The sequence below is a fragment of the Sipha flava genome, unplaced genomic scaffold (genome assembly GCF_003268045.1).
Source record: "Sipha flava isolate LNK unplaced genomic scaffold, YSA_version1 110_pilon_pilon, whole genome shotgun sequence".
Taxonomy (NCBI): domain Eukaryota; kingdom Metazoa; phylum Arthropoda; class Insecta; order Hemiptera; family Aphididae; genus Sipha; species Sipha flava.
Window position 1 is genome coordinate 1172156 of NW_020271727.1, and position 16246 is coordinate 1188401.

General features: G+C 29.2%; 2 protein-coding genes across 2 annotated transcripts in view; one reads left to right on the forward strand and one right to left on the reverse strand.

The window, feature by feature from the left end:
• Positions 1–16246, forward strand: part of LOC112688135 (PR domain zinc finger protein 16-like) — a 94495-nt gene that overhangs the window by 6242 nt on the left and 72007 nt on the right. The window lies entirely within an intron of this gene.
• On the reverse strand, positions 14543–15315 carry LOC112688146 (zinc finger BED domain-containing protein 1-like). The gene is made up of 2 exons (XM_025561212.1): positions 15294–15315; positions 14543–15204 (listed from the first exon to the last, which is right to left on the reverse strand). The coding sequence occupies exon 2, from the start codon at positions 15130–15132 to the stop codon at positions 14587–14589; it is 546 nt and encodes a 181-aa protein (XP_025416997.1). The 5' UTR covers positions 15133–15204; positions 15294–15315; the 3' UTR covers positions 14543–14586.

Sequence of the window (16246 nt, forward strand, 5' to 3'; positions counted from 1 at the left end):
TCGACCGAGCGCACAGGAAGTCTGGTCACCGGCGGTCCTTGGGGCGTCTGTCCTCGCCACGCGATCCTTACCGCTTGAAATAGACACGGGCGCACGTGTGCGCGACTTCAGCTGCCCGTGTAGGACGCACAGCGGAGACCCGGAGACGTCTGCTGACCAAATGACCGCGGCCGCACGTTCTGTATAGCAATAATTAGCAAGACGGGTGCGCGTTGGGGTGCCGCGTGCAACGCGCGCGGTAAACGAATATGTCGCATTATGAGCGTAACGATATTACCGTCGGCAGTGACAGACGCGCTCGGTTCCGAACGTCGCGACGACGGATTTTACGTCCAAAAATAATCCCTGTCCGAGTGTCTCCGAGTGCGATATGGGCGATTTGACGGACGGCTCAAAGAAGGCTGTAAGCATGGAGGGACACGCAATTATGCGCGCACCCCAACCCCATCGGCTTTTCGTCTATGGAACACTTTTGGGGTATTTATGATATTATTGTCCTTCGTGAGTTCTGCACATTCATCTTTGTTTTCGACCGTTTCTTGTGAGGCGTTTAAGAAAAAAAAAACATTTTTTATAACCGTCAAATCAATTGGTACCGATCGATTTCGTCGGAACAAGGTTTAATTGCTTTGAATAAATGTTTCTAATTTATGTCTTCGGCATTGTAATTGAATGATGATCGATGTAAACGTTTTTGTTATAAACTTTACGAATCGGTGATGGCATATAAGTGTTTTATGTATTTTATAGCTTCGACATGCGATACGTTCTTGAGAATTTTAAATTTATTTAAAACGTCATTATATAATACTAGTATACAATTTAATATATAATTTTATAATGTACGATCGTTTCGAAATCATCCGGTTTATACAAAGTAAATTAAATTGCATAAATATATAAAATTTAAATATTATTGTAATATTATAAATGTTATTTCATCCAAAATAACATTTATATAAATTCAGTTTAAGAGGAGTTGTATAAACACAATGAAAAGAAGAAAAATAATTTAATTCATTTAAATTAATTAATATTTTAAATTTACAAGCCCATTTTAAAAATAATATCTTACATCAATGCATTTTAAATAATTATAAGTAATAACCGAAGTATTTATATTTTTTAACACGTTTTTATATAAAACGTCCAATTTTTTCTACTGCATTCCTTCCTTTATTTATTCATAATCAGTTGCGATTTTATTGACCTTGTATATGCCTGATGATGAATTTTTAATTCAAACATTGTACATATAATAATGATCCAGATTACGTACTTATTTATTTATTTTATATAAACTATTTATTTATTTATTTATTTATATATAATTATATTATTTTATTTTCAGTTATCTTCAGTAATGCGCTTATGTTTTTAAACTGTTGTAGATTCCTATTTTCAGATGGCCTGTTTACAGAGTAACTGTTGTGAAAACATTCTCATTGTTGTTTTTTTATATTTTTAAATAATATTCACCCAAAATACATCAAATAAATAGTTGCATATAAGTAAGATAAACTATAGGTTTTTAAATCTATTTTGATGGAAACGTTTAGCTAAAAACCGTACAAAAGTGTAACGCTTCATTGTTGATAATATTATTTGAGTAAAAATGTGTCATTGCACTAAGCCAATTTTAAATGTCGATAAATGTGTAGTACATATATAACTGTTCATAACTGTCCGTCTTTAATTTACACTCTCGTGGAGCGAATTAAATAAATGATTATTTCATTCAAATGACTCAAGTTTTCCTTTAGAACATATTAGGGTTAACGGCAAATGGTGACGACGTCAGTGTATGTGCTTCGTCCGGTTCATAATGCTATATATCAAAATTGAATTATTTCTCTAGCCCCTAACGTAGGTATATATGTTATTATTATACGCTCAAACTTGCGATATTTTCTTTCGGCTACTTGACTCTTATCATACACTCACATAAACACACACCCACACATACACACATATATGTATAAATATAATAATAATGCATTAATAACTGCAGTGGACACGAAACGTGGTGCGTGACAGTATGTCTCGACAATAATTTCCCGTCGTCGTACGGCGGGCAGAGAGCGTGGAAAGAGGGTGGACTGTGTCGTCGGTCAATCATTAGTGGTGTGTATGCGACCGTCCGGAAGGAACAGGGTTTCCTGAAGAGATAACACGACTGCGACACGACAGTTCACGTGCGCGATTATGACGTGAGAGGTTAAAAAATAAAAAAATAATAATAATAAAAATAATAAAATAACCCAAATAAAACAAAAACAAAATCAAAATGAACAGACGACAAAAAATAGAAAATTTATCAAATGACCAAATCTGACGTTGTCACAAACTAAAAGAGTGACTAAGAAAAAGAAAAGGAGTGAAAGAAAGAGAAAGAGAGAGTGAGAGAGAGAGAGAGAGAGAGAGATAGCGAGTAACGGGTAAAATGAATCCGGTAAAAAAAATGTATTTAGTATACGTGCAAAGTCCATTAAAACCCCGTACACATATTGTATAATAGCCGATATTATAGAATTAAAATATTAATTAATTAATTCCGTAGTCCGTTATGAAAAAATAATATTTCATTATCAAGGACGTTTCAACGAGGTTCGCGTATTTCCGACGCAAATTGTTCACTTACTTTTTCTTAGGGTATTAACTAAATCGGTTCAAATAAATCGTGCTAATAGTGACGTGGAAGGAAAAAACGCTAGGGGAAGACCACGAATGGAATATATGCAACAAATAATAGAGGACCAAGGGTGTACTTCTTATAAAGAGACAAAGAGGAAGGCAAGTAACAGAGAAGAGTGGAGAATTGCTACAAACCAATCTCAGGATTGAATACTGAAAAAGAAGAATAGTGACGTATCTTGTTTTTTTTTATCAATTTTTGCCCAATATTAATTTTAAAGTTAATATCGCTGCATATTATTTATTCTCTTTACGAAATATAAAATGTTCTAATTTAACATATGAGAATTTACGAATCAAAAACAGTTAGGTTCAACTTTTGTTGAACACCTGACTTCAACTATAGAAAACGTTCACTACATGATCTTACATCCAAATCGTCAAAACTCATTTAATCAAACTGAAAATTGACATTTTAAAAAAAATCCATAACTTCAAATCGAAAACCCTACAGCCACATCCATGCAACGTTTTTACACGTTAATACAACAAAAAACTCTTCACACTTCGTTATGCATCATTTACAAGCTCTATGACAACTGCAATATACAGAAACATCCGAACACCTGGGTAACAACATTAACCGGAAAACATAGACATACAAGGGATTATTAGATGGTGTCCAGACGAATAGGGAACAAATGTATAAATTAAAAGCCACAGGGATTTTCGGACCGAGCGACTAAATTTTTTTCCGCAGCACCACGTTCGCGGCAGGAGTAAGCGGTCACCTGAGCTCATCGGTTTGTGGTGCGCAAAACAGTGTTGGTGAAAAATCCTTGTTTTCAGGAGGTTTCCACGGAGGGGTTTTACACGAGGACCTTGAAATTCTTTCGACCTAAACGCCGGGGGCGCTTATGCACGATTTACATTGGTAAACTCGCGCACGCGTACGTGCACAATACGCGTGCAATACGGTGTGTGTAACGGGTGATTGATGTTTGAACGTTTTGCACAACCGCGCGCGAGCGACATGTGGCCAAAAGAGTGAAGAGGTCCTCGTGCGCGCAACACTATTGGTACGCGCGGGGCACGTGGTATTGCGCGGATAATGTTGTTGTATAATTGTTATTATTGTTTTCGGATGTTTTGTTTCAAACGCTCAGTACGAGTGCATTTGTACGTATGTTTGTATTATTATAATAACTGTATCGCTACCGGACGCGATACCTTCTGAAAACGATTTACGGTTGTGCGGAGTGCGTACGAATACATTATTATACTATTATCATTATTGTTGTACGTCGTGTTTGGACGGCCGTACGAGCGGAAAGAGAATAGGCAATAATAATAATAATAATAATATACGGATGAAAGAAAGAAAAAAAAAAAAACGAAATACGTTTTTGTTATGCGAAACGGATCGGAATAAAACGTTTTTCCCGACACGACGAGTGGGCCGCACTCGTATCACCGATGCACTTATACTGTGCTGTACGTTATTATAAGGTTAGTGTATACGTGCACAAGTTGTATGCACTCGTGCGCTAGTGATCGTTGACAACGACCGGCCGACTTGCATCGCGTTTACGCGTCGTCGAAGTCGTGACCTCTTGATACGCGCGTTCGGAACGGGCCACTGTTTGCGTATCAAAAACCACTAACCGTACGAGTCGCACGCTGGATACGTTATGATATCAATAACCGATAGTTTAGTTTCCTTCTCCGTCGACACCTCGACAATACGGCCTGTCACGTTTAAGAGTTTTTTTTTATTAATTTTCATAAACGTTTACCGAACGTTTCAATCGAATATAATATTGTCTAGTTCAATAGAATAAAAACTAATATTATAATATTTTTTATCTGGTAGAGTATCGTTGTATACGTTTTTTTTTTTTTTTGGCTAGAACACGATTGCTTACGTTTGTAGACGGGTAACAAAAAGGTGGGTAAGAAAAATAAACACGATTGCATATGAAATTGCACGCAACGTTGTCAAATTTAATAATTTTACTAATTTATTAAATTTACTAAACCGTATTATGTCTAAAAAATATAGAATACATTTATTAACAGTTTTATAATAGTTCACAATAAAAAATTATTAATAAAATAATAAATAAAATGAGGATAGCTAAATAGAAGAAAAGTAACTAATAAATAAATAAAATCGACAATTTTTATTTGAATGAAATTATTGGTAATCAATTATTTGAAAATGCTTAAACTTAGATTCCTTGACATATATAACCTACTACTTTTACTGAAACTCGGAAAATACCGTATAATAGAACGGAAATAACGAAATTTCGTTATATCTGATAGATTTTATATCATTAACAATAGACATTGGTAATAAAAGCAATAAAACACAAAGTATTTATTAACTTTTTTAAGTTTTTTCGTATAGACATGTGGTATACACCAATACCGGTATGAAAATTGGCATCAACGTTTAAAACTTCGTACGCAATCGTGTAGTTAAAAATCAGGTAAAATCGTACGGAATCATGTAGCTTGAAAAGGTATCGCCAATAACGAACGTACGCAACCGTGTTTTACACTTTTTTTTTTGAAAAAAAATCTGTAATACACTCGAAATCTGAAAATGCCGTTAATCATTGCTTCATGTGGTGCAGTATCATTATACCTACCATTAAATGTTCTACAATTGTAATAAAAGACTAAAAAAAAATGTCTATTATATGACGGTGTTGGAAATTAAAAAATTACATGTTTTTGTAGCATACGAATTTAAGCTATTTTTAATGCTTAGTTTTATAATCATTCTCTATTATATGAAGAGACAGTTTTTTTAGCTTTTTTTTTTTTTTACTTATTTATATTATTTTATAAATTTATCAGTAATCAGTCTAATTTAAAAAAAACAAATTGTTTTAGATTTACAAACAAATTTTAATGTGTATTATGCATGTATAACAATTATAGATTGATTTGATTTGGTTTTTATATACTTGGATTATAAAAAAAAAAATTAAACAAAACAGGTATTGAAATCAATATAATATTTGAACTAAAAGTAAAATCATAAGTTTTTCAAGTTATCTACATTTAAAACTTGGGCTATGTTTATAATAATGAAATTCAAGTGTAATAATCTTTATTTTTTATTTTGTTGAAAAATCGTTGTATAACGTCTCTTATAATATTTGAGATATTTTTTTCAATACCAAATATTATGATATATCAAAAAATAATTCTTTAAATTTTATTTGATCGATTATGTCTATTGAACTATATAAGTACAATTGTGATGCCAGGAACGGGCTAAATGGGGCCCTATCTAGTCCTATCTAGTAAAATACTGTAACACCAGTATAACTGTATAAGTCAGGGGTGGACCACTGGTGAGTTTCTTCATACCATTCGGATTATGCTATCGTGTGTGCTGAATTTATTATTTTCATTTATATAAATGCTAATTAAAATTCTGAATGACCTTTTTTTTCTTTTTTTTTTTTCTATGCTCTGGCCCGCTAGATTTAAATTTTCTAAAAATTGGCCCTCTAGTAACTTCGAGTTTCCCATCCCTGGTATAAGTAATTGTATACTGAACTAAAATAGACGAATATATATATAACATAATTATATATTAATGCTATTGTATTTGAATTAAAAATTACTGATATAATTTTAAATCAAAATTTGACTCTTCTCGACCCAAGTAGCAATCATAATGTAAATAATTGGAACTATTTATACTATTTATATATTAAGCTATTTATATGGAATCTAAACTATACATTAAAGTTACAATATATATAAATTTATTATAAGATATTTATCCTTTTTAGTTAAGTTTTTTAAAAAAATGTATAATCATGCCGATGTTTATAATTTTATTTAATATATTTTAAAATAAAAATACTAATAATTCGTTTAATGTTATGAGTTATATTAAATGCTCCCTATATTTTACTATGTTTTATATGAATTTAATGATGAATTATTGGCAGTCTGTGTTATTTAATTCACGCAGTAAACGATAGTTAAATATTATTACAAACATACTATTTAACAAAAATCTAGATAAACTGTCATAATGTTTTGAATTATTAAAATAGTTTCGTACTCGTCTGTTTTGCAACTTCTAATTTTATGCTTTAGATGATTATTTGAAGTAAAAATGCGTATGTGTGATATAACGCATACCCCGGTAAGTTAATGGTGTACTTAATTATCTAATAAAGCACGGGTGAGAGTTGCGTAATGTCCTTCATATTTTATCTAACCACCGCGGTGTAAATCGAACGACGGGACACTGTAAAAACAGTCGTCTCGACAACGAAAGGGAACTTTTTGACCCTCCGATATGCGGTTAACGAGCGTGTATTTTTCGCATTCTATTTTATTTTATTTATTTTTTTGCCTTTCCATGTTTTTCCTACCCCTGCACAGTCATTTATCATCATTCGGACGGCACGCACTGTCCCTGACAACACTATCCCATCAATATCATAATAGCCGATCATTGTACGTATATACAGCTACATTATGTTATTATACACAGCGATTCAGCGCTATATACGCACGTTGCGGATGCGTAGAAAATCGAAAAATCATCTGGCTGACATAATCATTTCTAGGGTCTTTCGGTAAAGTGGTTGCTCCGCCACCACTACCACCGCCGCACTCATTTCGTCTGTGGCATTGATCGTATTATTATTATTCAACTGTACCATACCATATTCAATAGATTAATGCAATACATACACACAAAAACACTCACACATTTCATTTACATCTGTTGTTCTTAATTGTTTTGGTCTTCAATCGTCGGATTCTTTGAAAACGTGACACCGTGATTAACTGAAAGACACTAACCGAATGACCCTAGGGAGCTGATTTGTTTAGGGTTTGAGTGATATTTCGATTTTCTTCGGTGAAAATTGACATCATGAATATGGTTTGGAAATGAATCGTCTCGAATCTTGTCTCGAGCACTTGGACCTTCGTAGAACCATATTGTTTATATGTTACACTGTTCAAGTGTCCAACGTAGTGTTGAATATCTTCCCAAACGGAATTTAAACACTACAGATGTACACAAAACAACAGTCTTATATAGGAAATTATTAGTTCTTATTTGTCTAAGATAATTTTCCACCGCAGAACAAAATTGGGACCATCCGGAATCAATGCACACATTCGTTTAAAATATAATATGACTGTGAATTGTAGATCAAGAAATAAACAATTATATGCAACCGAATAAAAGTGATACATAATTCATAAAATGTCGATTATATTTAATTATCACACACCACAGTGCTCGTTAATCCGTTACGGTTTATATTTAAATTGTCGTGCCACCACGGTATGTTTTGAACGATTCCTGTCTAAACAACGGAAAAATAAAGACACAGAGTGAAAGAGAAATATTGAGAGAAAAAGAGAGAGAAAGAGAGAGCTGAGAATTATCGTTATTAAATATTATTTTTTCGTGATGAGAAGGGATCTCTCTTATGTCTTTGCTCCATGACGTGGAAATGAATCATTTGATTATACAAAGCATACAATGTTATGCATGCATTATAATAAAATCGCATATTAACATATCGTTGGACGATTTAATTACGAACGTCACACTTGTACACTATAACATAATAATATTCTAATACAAATATAATATAGTGCGCTCCTCCTCATCGCGGTCTCCTATTGCGTTATTGTCGGCAATGTTCAACGGTTAGATTCCGTATGAATGTGAATCTAATTGACGAAGAACCGAGCGCTTTGAAATTGCCATGAACAATCGTCATTTCACAACAATAATAATAAGACAATGAAGGATTGTTTTTTAAATGTTCCACCGGGGACCGAGTATCTTTTCATCTTGCGTGTATAGGTACACGTATTGATAATGAGGAAAAAAGGACGTGTCACCCCTTTTGCCACGATCGTCGCGACGATTGTCACTTACACATCTGTAGACTCTGTGACTTTGCCAATAAATCGAAAACCCTATAAGAATGCATACACACACTCACACACACACACACACACACACAGATATAACAATCTATTCACTAATGTATTTCAAAACGGTTTTTTAATCAATTCGAATATCCATCGTAGAAACGTGTGCCGGAAATAATGACGGGAGCGCTACCTTTGGAAAACAATACTAAACAATTGCCGTTATTTCCGATCTATATTATTGCATTATAGGTATGTAAATGTTATACGTCTACCCGTTAAACATATATAGACCTGACGGGTCGAGTCTATTGAAAGAACCGGTGCGATTAATATCATAAATATGCATTATTATAAGATTGTACTTTTAACGCACTTCAATCCATCGTTTGTTTTTCGAGTGCACTACTATTTTTAGATTGAATATTTTAATATCAATACCCAAATTAATTTATTATTCCATTTATACGACGGAATCGTTTTAATAATACAATAAATATCATCATATAAATAATATTGTTATAAAAAATAAGAACCTAATAAAACGTTTAAAATATTTATATTTGTCGAATTGAATTCTGAAATTAAATATTATATAGAAGAAAAAATATGATATGAATAGATAATTTATTAATACATTAATAGATTAAAAATTATTTCGTCATTTTTTTACAATTTTAAGCATATTCTACAAAAATAAATTTAGATATATAAATTACAGTAAGTTTTGTTATGCTATTAATAGGAACAGTGGACATTTTGAATAATTCAAAAGAGCATAATTATTATGCTCTTGCGATCATAAGCAGAAATCGAACCATAATTAAAATGATTTTTTTCCTAAAAATTCAACATCATCGTTTTTTATTCAATAACTAATATTTTTGATAAAATTAAATTTTATATATTTATAAAGATAGTCTTTTTTTCATTATTATTATTCAAAATAATATAATTTCAAGAAAACGTTATATATAAAAATCTACTTTTTCCTTTGCAGAGTCAAAAATGCAGATTATTTGTAAGGCATATTTGATAAAAGTTTTTAAATATTTTTTTATAAATATTTTACTTATTAAATAACGAGTAGATGTAGTCAGTACTCTTGATTTTTTTCCAGGCCATTATATTATGAAAAAATGGTCCCCTGGCAGTAAAGCCATGCACAGTTGCTTCAAAAGCAATCAAACGTAATGTTTTCTATAACTTTAAAAAGTCAACTTTCAATGTTAAATCATATCAAATAATTCCCAAGTCCAGATATATACAGTTTATTTTTATTTTTGATGATATTTTTTCAAAAAAATAAAGTGATTGAATAATTGAAGGCAATCTTTCGATATACATATACATGTATGTTACAGTTAAAAACCAAATTACATCTAAACTAACCAGGACTTCAATATTGTTACTAGTTTTTCACGGAAAAAAATAATAGTTGTGGTAATCATTTAAATAGTTAATATAGCCTAAAATTATGAGTTAGCATAACGACAGCTACTTATTTAGTTGTTATTACCGTTCAGGTTTAGTTACAGTTATTTAGTTGTATCAACTATACATTTTTGTTACCACCACAATAATGTTGCATGCAAGTTATTATTTAATATGGAGAAAATGCAAAAAATATTAATTGATCGTCTCCCGTGATTCGATCTGTTGCTCACAATCTTTACGCATTTAACATACCAACCTAACCTACGCAATAGTAAACCCACCTACCTATCAGATATATTAATTGAGCGAATTAAAGGTTATTAAACATCGATTTTAAGAGTTAATATCAACTATCGATATAGAAATATAGTGAGTATATTGAATATATTGTGTAATATTTGATGCATCAAATATTTTGATGAATCCTGGTTAAAATTATGAACCAAGAATCTAAGAATCTGGTTGTTGAACTGATTTTAATTTCATCAGATATACTGAGATTTTTGTAAAATCTCTACTTAATTCCCACAAAAATTTAAAAGATTTTTAAGTAGGTATCTTTTTTTAACATAAATTTTTACTGACCTTTGAAATATTAATGTAGGTAGTATTATAACTTAAAATTAAATAAATATAAGACAGGACAGCAGAAGGTACTTAACAACCTATAGGTATTATAATTACAACACAGTTTTCAAGATCAAATATTATTTATTTTTATAAACATATTTACATACATAATTATGTTACAGTATATTTAGATATAATAAATCAATAAAATAAATATAATAATGTAATAAATAAAATAGATACCGAATTTTAACAATTTTTATACAAATAACTAGCAGAACTAGCAGATATACTATGAACTAATGTTGTTACAATTGCCTTTTTATATGATATAGGTACAAAATAACATTTATATTTTACATCTGTAACACTTATTATAAATTCATCTGAGTATAATGTAGTGTCAACAATAAAAGTTCCTAAATTAGATGATGGTGTGAGAGAAGAATAAAAATTTGAGCAATTTAAATATGTTTGAACTATTATCTTATACTCAGATTCATTTTGTCGTTTAACTATATGCCCATGGCCGGTTCAAGGTATAGGTGAGCTAGCCTAGAGCGGCACTTTAGTAGGGGCAGCATTTTCAAAATTGACTCGTACATTTTTTTTTAGTTCTATCTGTGTTCTATAAGAAAAATATTTAAATTAATTCATTTGTGAAAACCATTTACCTATATAATAAATTAAATTGTAAAAAAAATAATATAATTAATATGGGAGAAAGGGGTACAATGAGACATTCAATTTCCAAATGAACATATCTCATTCAGTTTTAATTATATAAAAACAGTTCTTATTTTGTTTTGTTCCTAAACTAATGTAAATTTTAGTATAATGTTGTTTTCTATGTAGTTTTTTAAATTTGCTTTTTTGTAATCATTTTTCAAAACAAAATCAATATGTCTCAATGTACCCCAGTGATGGGGCACATTGAGACTTGGGGTGGGCTACACTGAGACAATAACTTATTAAATAGAAAAAGAAGACGTGATATAAAAATATAATAGTTTTAAACATCTTTTTATAATACTATTAAGTAAATAAGTATAATTGTCATTATTTGTTTTGAAAATGCACACTGTTGAGGTATTTAGAGTTACATAAAATATTTTTTTTTACGTGAGAAACGATTTATTCCACATGAATTTTAAAGGAAGATACTTAGTCTTTAAAGAATTTTATATCAATACAATTGTTAGTTATATTGTATAATAGTCGATTTTTGATCGCCAGCAGGTCGAAGATATCTTAATTAATTTTCATATATTATGCCACAATATATGCCATATAACTAAATACTATGATAGTTTGCCTTGTTATAATAAATATTAAAAATTGTATTTATTTCTGATAGATTTTTGTTAAAAATTAGTATCAAAGTCCTGGTTAATTCTATTCTAGTTTTAACTAGTCAAAATCAGTTTTGATGAAATTGAAAATTGAAAATTAGTATTGACTAAAGTATTGACTAGTTTTGATTAATTTTGGGTTTTAACTGTAACATATACATAACTTTTATAAATAGTTGAATTAACAATATTTTTATTTTAATTTATACAAAAATGTAGCTGATTATCATAATTTTTAATGTTTTTTTAAATTTTAATATTCATTTTCTTCTTCTTTGTAAATAATCTCAACTTTTTTCATTCATCAGTGACAGTATGTATGAAGAACTTTGTATTACATTTTTGAAATTTCAAAAAGTCAAATCAAAATTATTTTATGGCCATTATCGAAAAAAAAAAAAAGTAAACATTTTCAACTATCAATAAACAGTTTTAGAAATTATACTATCCATAGCAGTACAAGCACTTGGTGAAAATTTCAAGTTTCTTCGATTATTTTTTGATTTACGATGAAAGCGAAAAAATGAGTTCGTCCAAAATACTGAAAATGTTGCCATTTTTTATAACTCTTTATCAATTTTTCGTAATTATTGAAAAAACTATTGTAGAATTAGTTAAATGATTTCTCTTATAGTACAAACCTATAAGACACAATTTTTTATCAGATTCACAGTTATAATTTTGATTTTTTGGGTGAATTTTTCTGGTCGAAATCGTGTACACAAAAACATAAAAAAAACACATTATGGTAAGAAATTCCTCATTTAATCCAGAATTTAAAACAATTATGTTATATTAACTAATATTTATTACTTTTTGATTCACATATATTATCAATTAATTACAAAGATACAATTATAAATATAGTTTACAATAATTTATGATTAATTAACCTCTCTAAGCAAAGCTTGTGTTGAGGTCAATGAGTTATAACACATAGTAATACTATAATAACAACTTAAAATATTACAAATTATAAGTATTACAATTCAAGTAACTTAATCTATTGCTTAAAATAATTATATACTAAATATTTTTTTATTATAGTTGTTCTAAATAAATATGCAGATACAATATTTTTATTAGATAGATAGCCTTCTGCTTTATTAACATTACTGTACATACATTTTTTAAAATTCAATGAAAGCGAGTTGAACATAATAGGACCTAAACAGTCGATAAAATGGATTAAATATTTTGAATATATGAGAATGTAAACGATTTCATATCTTTATTTTAATAATTACTTTTTAATTTTATAAACATTTGTATACTTTTGTAGATCAAATATCAAAAATATAAACATTGATAGTTAATTATTTATCAAATAATTTTTAGTCTATAATACGATTGTACAATATTGTACATGTACTAGTATAATGTAAAAAAATATTAGATTTTAAAAATTATCTTTTCATTAATATTAATAATTAAATTCATTAATATTGAAAAAGTCTTCCGCTTAAAAAACAGGTCTACGTATAACTAATTCATAATAACTAGGGCCCAATATTTGAAGCATTTTTCTCATTGTAATAATACTTATGTTTTAGTACAGTATGTATAAAAATTCGATCCAATTAAATTTAGCATTTTTCCAGCAGTTCTTGGTTAAAATATAATTTTTAATGCATTTTATGCATTTCTTTTTTTTTTTGAACGTATATTTGCTTTTTTTTGTTTGAATTAATTTATGAATTAATTATTGAACATAGTATAATATTAAAATCGGTGGAAATTATACTGTCGTAATCTAACATAATTTGTATCCATTTTTTTCTTATCGCAAACTTTGTGCGGGTGACTCGCCAGTGTGCTGTATGGGTGTTTGAATATAAATCGGCTTTCTATATATTTTTAGTTTACACAATTTTATAAAAGGATAAAGCAAAATTAAAAAAAAAAAAAAATGAGAAGAATTTATTTTTTCAAATAAAAATGTAGGTTATTATATATATATTATGAATTATGATACTTTTAAGTTTAATAAAATGTTAATTTTTATGTCAATTTTGGATGTTATAAAGTTATTTTCATACTTTAATTTTACATTACTTTTTGTTTAATTTTTTAAAGACTTTCATGCTATAAAGTTCGATAACAAAGTAGATATAATCTTATGGTTGATTTTGTTATTGTTTTAATGATGAGTGTACATAAGTGTTGGGAAAAATCCGGATTTACCGAAGTTCGAAAATCCGGATTCATGAAATTCGAATTCCGGATTTCGGATTTTGAAGCATTAAATTAATATTTTTTTATGGATTCCTTGTATTAAAGCCTTGATAAATACAGATTTTTTTTTTTTTTTGTAAAAAATTAATATATTTATAGGAAAACTTTTAAAGCAAAAATATAACAATAACAATCATCAATATTGCAATAACGTGTAGATATTACAACCTAAACTCAGTTTATACATGAAATTAGTAACAACATTTATAAGTAGCAGAATAATTTATCCAAAAATACACAATAAATAATACCTAAATAGGGTTAGGTTAGGTTACAAATATAATAATTTAAGTTTGAAATAATAATTATAAATAAATAATTAAATAATAGTAATTTATAATAGTAACAATGAAAATAATACTTCTATGGTTATAATAATATTAATAATATTTTAAATAATAATAAGTTGTTAATATTATGCCTGGTTTTTCAAAAATACCAATGCTGACAAATGATATGGCGTCATTCGGTTTCGCTTGGGTGTAATTATATTACCTGCTGTAGAAAATACACGTTCGGACGATGCTGATGAAGCAGGAATGCATAAAATATTTTTTGCCAAAACTGATATTTTAGGATATACATTTTCCCGTGCTTTCCACCATAAACATGGATTGTCGTTATGGTTTATTTGAGGCTCTGACAAATAACGAGTAAATTCGTCCTCATCATCATCAGAGAATTGGCCCATTAGCTCGTCTAATATAGTTTTTTTTGCAATTTGAGTATTGCCACATACAGTTGTCGAAATTTGATTTACAGATAATACTTTTGAACGAACAATTGATTGAATACGGTATTTAATTTCTTCCGAGTGTTCAAATTTTAAATTTTTGTACCTAGGATCAAGTAGACTTGCTATTTGAGATACATTCACCGGTATTTCATTAGTATTTTTCTCTGACCCACTTTCCATCGAAAATCTTTTAGCCAAATCTTTGGAAACTGTGTTTTTAAACATGGTAGCGAACACACAGTCTGTTTGATTTGAACTTAAGTGCTTAGTGATGAGACTTCCAATAAGTGGCCGAACCTAAAATACATAAACAAGTTTTTAAAGTTTTTACAATTAAACAATAAAATTAATTATTAACAAGGTTTTTGTTTATATTAAATACTTACTATAGATATAGTGATTTGTTCAGAACATAATATTGTCGTAGCTAGTTGCAGTGGTTTCAATAACTTGACAAGAACTTCACATCTATCCCAATCTTCTTCTAACATTTCCAATTTTTTCGCAATTTTTGTATTAAAATATTCTCTATCTGATATAACCGATAGGCGATAATAGATAGATACTTAATATACCTACTTATAGTCAAATATACATTTAATATTTTCAATATAAAATTATAAACCAACTGTACATATCAGATATTTTATTTTCATTTTTATTTTCTATAATACAACAGTTGAACCAAATTTACAAATGTATAGTGTATACTGGGTAGTGAATATTTACTATTTAGTATTATTCATTTCATTATCCTACAGAATAATTCAAGCTAGGGCTGTATCATATACAGACATTTTTTATTTTTTAATAACTAAAACTTAATACTGTTCACAAAGTGAAGCGCAAAAATATGTATTACAATTTTAAAGTTCAAATAATTTTAGATTCTGAGTGGAACGATGAATGTTTTTTATTTAAAATAGAAAATGTTCGTTTTTTTATATTAGAATTTATAACGACAAATTTTTATTTTCTGCTTTAGAATACAGAAATCTACTATGTGAAAGTCCGAAATCCAAATTTTACAGCTTAAAATCCGAAATCCGAAATCCGGATTTTTCGGATTTTCGGAGAATCCGGATTTATTTCACACCACTAGTGTACATCATTTAATGATCCGTACCATCAGTCAAATTTTGCTATCGCGTATGTCAAGTTAAAACCACACGCGTATTTTTCAATTGATGACGAGTACCAACGTATTTATCTGTAACAAAATATATAGTCAAAAATGAACAATATAGAAACGAAGATGTAAAAATTATTCTTGGTAAATGTATCTAGTTTAGGTCAAAAATAAATCATCCTACCGGTGGCCGGTGTGGTTGTTTTATTT

What these genes read in the sequence shown, in the direction of transcription:
- LOC112688146 (XM_025561212.1), bottom strand. Translation starts at nt 15,132, where the DNA reads ATGTTTAAAAACACAGTTTCCAAAGATTTGGCTAAAAGATTTTCGATG.